General features: G+C 35.5%; 1 protein-coding gene across 1 annotated transcript; it reads right to left on the reverse strand.

The window, feature by feature from the left end:
• Window positions 1-3,411: 3,411 nt before the first annotated feature.
• LOC132180969 (autophagy-related protein 8C-like) lies at window positions 3,412-5,370 on the reverse strand. Its single transcript, XM_059593987.1, has 6 exons — window positions 5,269-5,370; window positions 5,124-5,172; window positions 4,613-4,668; window positions 4,481-4,533; window positions 3,773-3,891; window positions 3,412-3,684 (listed from the first exon to the last, which is right to left on the reverse strand). Exons 2-6 carry the CDS (start codon window positions 5,158-5,160, stop codon window positions 3,590-3,592), a joined length of 360 nt encoding a protein of 119 aa, XP_059449970.1. The 5' UTR covers window positions 5,161-5,172; window positions 5,269-5,370; the 3' UTR covers window positions 3,412-3,589.
• Between the last annotated feature and the right edge of the window lie 2,411 nt (window positions 5,371-7,781).

Raw genomic sequence — 7,781 nt, forward strand, 5'->3', positions numbered from 1 at the left:
TAGGTGGACTTAAGTGAAACGGTTCGTTTCATTCAAATAACGGCAGTTACCAAAATTTAACGGTATGGAGTTTCTAGTAATTTCGAGTGACCCAAGGAGTAAATTTTCGAAAAAAAAAACCCAGGGAGTTTTTAAAAAAGGCGCGTTTACCTAAGGATTTTATATACAATTTCCCTTTTTTTAAAAAAAAAAAAAAAACTATTTCCTCACATACTCCATTTTGCTCATTTCTCTTCAATTGGATGAATGAAATGAAAAATAAACTTTGGTAGAGATGGATGAAAATTGAAGAGGAAATGGTCTTATTTATATTTAAAACTTTGGTTGGGAATAGACATATTTTTTGACAAACTTAGGAAAATACGAATTTTGTTAAAATATGACCATTAAGATAAGACAAACTTTTCAAAAATGTAACCCTAAAGAAAAAACAAATATTAAAAAGTATAAATATTAGAGAAAGAATAAAGAAATATTTAAAAAATAATGCTTTAAATGAAATAATGAATAAGGATAGCTAAATAATTAAAAGTAAATAATTAAATTAAAGAAACGTGATTGTTTTAGTTATTTTGGATAATAAATTCGGCGAGGCTACTGTAAATAATCTAAATGATTAACAAAAGTAGATTATTTATTTTATTTATTTTTTTGTAATAACTAAAATGAGAGTAATTTTAGGTGACTTCCTTGTGTCATACTAAGAATGATATGGTTATTAAAATCACAATTGGGCTTGTGATTGATCATTATTGAATTTTGATCGAATAGTGATTTTAATAATCATATTATTTTTAGTAAGATACAAGTAGGTCTTTTAAAATTACTGAGAAATAAGGAGATGAGAATGCTCTTAAATGCAAGAAAACAAAATTTAAAAAGTAATAATAAAAGGGGAAAAAAAAAAAAAAGTACCATAAATGGCTACCTTACAACTTACAAGGTGGAAAGGGAGAGAAATTGGAGCCCAAGATGGTATGAAAACAGCACAGATACACGTCAGCTTACAGGAGTAAAAGGCAAGCCAGGTTGGAAGGCAGTGAAAAGTGAGCACCATCCTTCCACTTAAACCCCACCAACTCCCCCCTATGCTTGCATTTTTCTCATTACTTTTCCCAAGCTCCCACACTGCTCACAATTCTCTGGGCCTCACCGTTCTTCACATCAAGGTACTCATCTCCTCTCTCCCTCTCTCTCTCTCTCTCTGGGGTACTCATCTGTTTTAACTGTGTTTGTGAGTATGGAGATTGACATTACTTTCTCCCAACCAACTCACCAATCTTCACATCAATGCACTCAATTTTCTCTCTGTTTGTGTGAACGAGGGTGGTCTGTGAATGTTGAGATTGATGAGTAGAAGCCCAATGAATCCCTTGCATGTTATATCTATCATCTATGAATATACATAGATTGTGTTTGACACTGCGATTTCGCATATCAAAAGTTAAATAATGTAAAAAATATGTGTTTAGCAAGAGGGTACATTTTTTTTATACTCGATTGTAAAGATTAAACTACGATTCTTTTTAAAAAACGCTTAGCTGCGTTTTTAAAAACCATAAATATCCATATTGATTGAGACGCCACCTTGTTGTTTCTCACATTGATCCCCACAATTTTACCAGGAAGCATGCATATTCTCAGGTACACACTAAGAAAAATGTTTAATAGGATAAGAATGCCTAGCAAGGCATGTGTTAGAGTCCTCTTAAGATTAGAAATCCATTGAAGATCTTGTTTTAATTGGTCTCAAGTATTTCAGAAATCCATTGAAGATCATGTTTTAATTGCTCTCAAGTATTTCAGTTTAATAGAGTTAATACTTGTCAAGTAAAGGTGGTTACAAGTAGAATACACACTGCATTTGAAATGCCTTATCATGTTACATTTGAATTCCAACTAAGATAATCTCTTGGAATGTTTGAATTAGAAGCTGATTTCTCTTGTACTTCGATATATTAGGAGTCTTATTGTTGGATGTAAGTAGTGCTAATAAAATATGATAAATGCTATTTTGTATTCTCCTAGCATTTTCTCAGATATAGTCCATTGATGTGGCATACTTAATCCACTCTTAGATTAATCTTAAATAAAAAGGGGAAAAAAAAAAAAAACAATGGTAGATTGAGCTTGTCATGTCGGCTTGTATACTTGGAGAATGCAAAATAGCATTTATCAAAAAGTTTATTTACAAACCCTTGGTTTGAAAGAGTTTCAAACTCCTTCTAAAAATGTATCTTAAACTATCCGGACTTGATATTCAAGTCCATAACAAACTAATTGTCCATATTGAATGCAATTCAAACAACCCTATAGAGAGGGGGTTACGGAGCCTACCTGTTCAGGACAACTGAGTCCTGCAATCCCCTCTCTCCAAGGTTGCTTGGATTGTATGCAATTCAACTGTTTATGATTTTTTTTTTTTAATTAATAAGTTAAGCATGCACTTAGATAGAAAATAATTATGCATCTACTTGATCTTAAAAAGCAGGTCTTTATCCTCCCCCCATTTTGCACTCGATCTTAAACCCATGACTTTATCCTCCACTCTGTTTCTTTTTTTCTTTTTCTTTTTTTCTTTTTTTTGACGTAAAGAAGAAACATCATTTGAGTTGATACTTACTGGCTGATGCTCGTTTATGGTTTTCATAAATCTGAAAGGGTTTCCATTAGTTGAACAAAAACTCATAACATGGGAAGCAAGGCACCAAGCTGGGCTGATCAATGGGGCACAGACGGCTCTGCTGACAGAGATTATGATGACAAGCTCATGACCAAGGTAGGGAACGGCAGCAGCAGCAGGATGGTGGAGGCGAAGGCCGCCGCTTCAGCCGGACTTGTCAAGGCCAAGGCAGCCGCAGCGGTGGGCGCCCAAAAGGTGAAGAGCGGAACCTCGGCGGGGATTAAATGGGTCAAGAATCATTGCCAGAAAAAGGCCTCCTCTAAATGAACAAAGATTTCTCCTTGGATGAATGAAGAAGACTTGGGGCCAAAACTTTGTCATTTGATTAGTTGTTTTCCTAACTCTTCAGTAATATCATGCTTTATGGATGTACATTATTAATATTGTGCAACTTCCGTTTCATTGACATAGCACCATGGCACTGCTAGCGAGCTCCGCCGTAACGACGGATAGCTCTTAGTTGGTTACGGGGATAACATAGACATTACATGGATGGTCGAAAAAATTACATGAAATCTCCTACAGGATTTTTTATATGGCACCTAAGCCAAATCCGGAGAGATGGCAAAACAGGCATCAATCTCAACAAAAGCTCATCATTTTGATGGCAGATGTCTGTTCTTTTTCCCAGCAAGCATAATTGGAACGGGAACCACATTAGAATTTCCCGGAAATACAGAGACACATTCATAAAGTTACACAAACATTTCAATTGCTAAAAATAGTCATTGATCCAAACCGTGGTAAACTTAACAGCGAACATCAAACTAACATAAAAGAGAGTCATTGATCCAAGAACATTGAGCATAAGAAACTGTAGAGCATTTACATCTAAATCTAAAATTCCATCCTCTTTTCATATTCTTTTGCAAGTCCTATTCACATTGATGTGGGTAAAACACGTTTTCAGCACAACCCAAAGGTGTTCTCCCCGCTGTAGGTCATATAAAGGAACCCATCTTCATCCTTATTTTCCTCATAAATTGCAGACATCATAGCCGCTGGCAATAACAGACCATAGTGAAAATTATAAAATCAATAATGAATGTGCAATAAATTGATAATAAAAAATAGTGACTTTTATGTTACCGGTTGGTGGTAGAATGTTCTTGACGAAGATGAATATAGCCTTCTCAGGACTTAACTTGATCCTCTTCCGGACCACATACACAAACTGACCAACAGTCAAATCAGCAGGAACCAGATATCTAGATTCATCAAAAAGGGGGGGTTCAGATTTTAGATAAATGAAAAAGAATGTAAAATGCATGGAAAGTAAACAAACAATAGATGGACACAAATGTTCTAAATCCACTCAAGATCTAAACAAAAACTAGAATCAATTTATGCAATTGTTACTTGTGTCCCCACTAGTAAACTCTTAAAACACATTAAAAATGTCCATAATTCTTGATATCTTAAAGGGATTAATGCTGAGAAAAATAGAAGTGAGTACACTATAAATAGAGAATAAATACACAAACAATCAGTAATGTAACTTAAAGTAGCAAGCAGATAATAGCATCAGCGAAAAGGATATAGGACTTGTTTTTCAGAAACCTAGTAGAGTACTTAACATTGTTGATAAAATGATTCATCAACATTTTCCATCAAACATTACTTTATGTTCTCTAGCATCCAGAAACAGCAGAGTCCAAAAAACACTTGAATCACAGAGTAAAAATAGCAATAAAGAAAGGCACAATCTTTCTAGAAGAAAGCATTTTCTGATTCTACAACATATCAAGATATCATACATATTGCAAAGTAGTAAAACAATAGCTAAGAACAACTGACTTTTTCTTATCGATGTCAGGCACATCACTCTTTTCAGCCCTTTCTACAATCACCTACACCACACAATCATTTACCCCATATTAGAATTAAAACTAAAACTCACACACACACACAAAAAAAGAACAATCATACTGGTATTCTATCAGGGTACTTCTCTCTGATGCGAGCAGCTTCTGCATGCCTCCTTTCTGGGCATATAGAAGAACACAAACATTAACACATATCAAAGGATAACCCCCCAATGGTTGTACAATTGCAAAACAAGCATTACACGACATAATTTAAGCACAAAAATAAAAGAACTCACAATTCTCATTCATACCCAAACACAGTCTACAGGTTGAAAATGCTAAAATTTTACAAAAGTTTCCATGAACTCGTGTCCAAAGAAATAAATAAAGCATTTTTGTTGAATTTTACAAAAATTTTAACCAAAATTTGACAATTGCAGAAAAACCCAGGTGGCAAAACTTTAAAAAAATCCAAAATTTGGAGGACACAAATTCATAAATATCAGAAATAAGCCTACCAATAAACTAGACCAGAAGACAAAAAAAAAAAATTAAAATTTTCTTATTGAAATTTACTAATAATAAATAAATAAATAAATTAGTAACAATAAAACAAAATAAAAACGAATTACCAAGAGGGTGTTCCATCTTAAAGGAACTCTTGGCCATGGCGACAAAATTCTGCAACAAAATATATATAAAAAAACAGATCAGGGTTTGCCATTTGGAGAGCACTCGATTAAACCAAATCATTTAAAAATAAAAATAAAATCTTACCAAATTGGAGAGAGAATGAGAGGGTTTTGGTTGAGATCCCCAAAACAGAGCCGAGAAAAGAGCGAAAGGGACAAATTGCACTGCAAGTAAACGAAGAGTGGAAGACCCTTTCTTATATAGGAAGTTTGCAGCATTGGCAAAACGATTTCGTTTTAATAAACATCTTCGATTCGACGCTTTAAGCTTAAAACTACGTCGTTCATGCCTTTTTACTTTCTTTTTATTTTTTTATTTTTTTATTTTTTTCACTTTCGCAGTTAGTAATACTGCTGGCCACATTCAATACAATATTCTAAAAGAAAAATGTTAGGCGTCAATAAGTTTATCATATTTTGCTCATATTTTCTTATAAATTCAATAAATCAATCATTAAATTTAAGAGCAGAATCAAATCGTATTTAGATCCATCTTTATTTTATAAAAAAAATCTATTGATTATTAGACTTTATAAGTCAACTTTGTAGAATATTTATGTGTTATGTAGCATTACTTTGACCAGTAGCTAGGTGACTTAATTGACTGGGTTGATAGGATCCATTCATTGGCTAAGTAGAATTAGTAATTTAATAAGAAAAATGTTAAATTCTATAATTCTATTCAACATTCAACTAAAAAAATTGTTTCTGGTTTTTATTTGTAAAGTTTCGTAATTTAAAGATAGTAGAGAGAAAGATAGACGAAAATTAAGGTGGTTCGGCCTATAGCTGTTAGGAAATTAATCCCATTTCCCAAGACCCGTGAGATGCGAAAAATAAGAAGAATGCGGAATAACAAAGATAAGCAATCACACACGACACAAAGATTTAAGTGGTTCGGCTTAATAAGCCTACATCCACTAGCGGAGACAACCCGGAGAAAATTCACTATCAAAAGATGGAGTACAAAAATAGTAGAGAGAAAATCACTCAGATCCCAAAGCCCCAATACACCCAAATCTCACTATCACACAAGAAAGATTATTCCCAAAATAGAATACAAAAGACAGATGTACAAACTCTTCTTTTGCTGGAACGGATGGCGGCTGATCTCTATTTTCTCTCTCACTCTGCAGCACCCTTTTTCTTCTAATCACTTGTTTTTGGCTCCTCCAAAAACCACCAAGAAGAAAACACCCTTGCTGCCCTTGTACCTCCTTCTCTCAAATTCTCTCTATTTTCTCCTCCCTTTGGTGCTTCACGTTTTTGGCACACACAAATTCACCTTGTGCTTTGTTCCTTATATAGAAGCTTTAACTCTCATTTTACATGTTGGTCTAGGACTCCTACTATAAATCAAACAAGGAGTCCAATTACACATAGGAGAAGGACTCCAAATCAAACTTGGACAAAAGTCTCCTAAACCCAAAAGGAGTAGAGAACTAGTGGGGCCCATGTGTGATGGGTGGCAAGTCACACCTAACAATCTCCACCTTGACTTGAATCCCATCAAGTCTACCAAAACGTGTCTCCTCCAGATGTCTCTGCCTCAGCCCCTAAGGGCAATCACACTCCACAAGTGTCACTCAAGTCCAAGTGCCTCTTGAACTTGAGCATAGGACTTGGTTTAGACATAACACCATGCCTCCCTATCAGCCCCGTCGACCATACAGCTTTATCCGATGACTCTTTCTTCCTGTAGACCCATCTGCACCCTTTAGCCTTCTTTCCCTTGGGTAATCCTGCTGATTCCCAAGCTTTACCTTTCCGTAGTAACTCCACCTCTTTCAGCATACCATCTTGAACAGATGATGGATCTCCACTACTAGCTGCTAGAGCAAAAGAAACCATATCCTCAAAGCCATACCTCTTTGTTGCTTTTCGATCACGTTTCTCTTTGCCTCTTGCTAAAGAATAAGACTCTTCCCGGTGCTGTAAGTTTCTTGAAGATTTTCTGTCATCACATTCATCCGTGAGTGAACACTGTTTATCAAGCTCCACCTCCACGAATTGTTTCTCTTTCTGCACTGTATTTTCAGAAAGGTCATCTAAGTTAACAAACTCAGACTTCTTCGGTTCCTGCTCTGTAACTTCAGGTTCTGCACTTGACCCATCCTTGTACATAGCACACTCATTAAAAGTCACATTCCGACTTCTAATGATCTTCCGATTTTGATCATCCAAAAATCGATAACCGAAGGCCTCATCTCCATATCCAATGAAGAAACACTTTCTAGATTTAGCATCTAGTTTACTCTGAGAATCAGACTCATCATGGACATATGAAGCACAACCAAAAACTTTCAAATGTGAAAGATTTACCTCCTTTCCACTCCAGACTTCTTCCAGTAGTCTATGGCTCAAGGGAACGGAGGACCCCCTATTTATCAAGTATGCAGCAGTGCTTACTGCATCAGCCCAGAAAGTCTTTGGTAACCCAGCATGCAACCTCATACTCCTAGCACGCTCATTGAGAGTTATGTTCATGCACTTAGCCACGCCATTCTCCTGCGGCATTCCCGGGATAGTTTTCTCCATTCTAATCCCATTCATTGCGCAAAACTGTTTAAACCCCCTCTCTTTGTATTCTCCTCCATT

The sequence above is a fragment of the Corylus avellana genome, chromosome ca5 (genome assembly GCF_901000735.1).
Source record: "Corylus avellana chromosome ca5, CavTom2PMs-1.0".
Lineage (NCBI taxonomy): Eukaryota > Viridiplantae > Streptophyta > Magnoliopsida > Fagales > Betulaceae > Corylus > Corylus avellana.

What these genes read in the sequence shown, in the direction of transcription:
- LOC132180969 (XM_059593987.1), bottom strand. Translation starts at nt 5,160, where the DNA reads ATGGCCAAGAGTTCCTTTAAGATGGAACACCCTCTTG. An exon ending in AGTACCCTGATAGAATACCA is followed by an intron (nt 4,534 to 4,612) that starts GTATGATTGTTC and finishes TGTGTGGTGTAG; the next exon opens with GTGATTGTAGAAAGGGCTGA. An exon ending in GAACATTCTACCACCAACCG is followed by an intron (nt 3,685 to 3,772) that starts GTAACATAAAAG and finishes TGTTATTGCCAG; the next exon opens with CGGCTATGATGTCTGCAATT.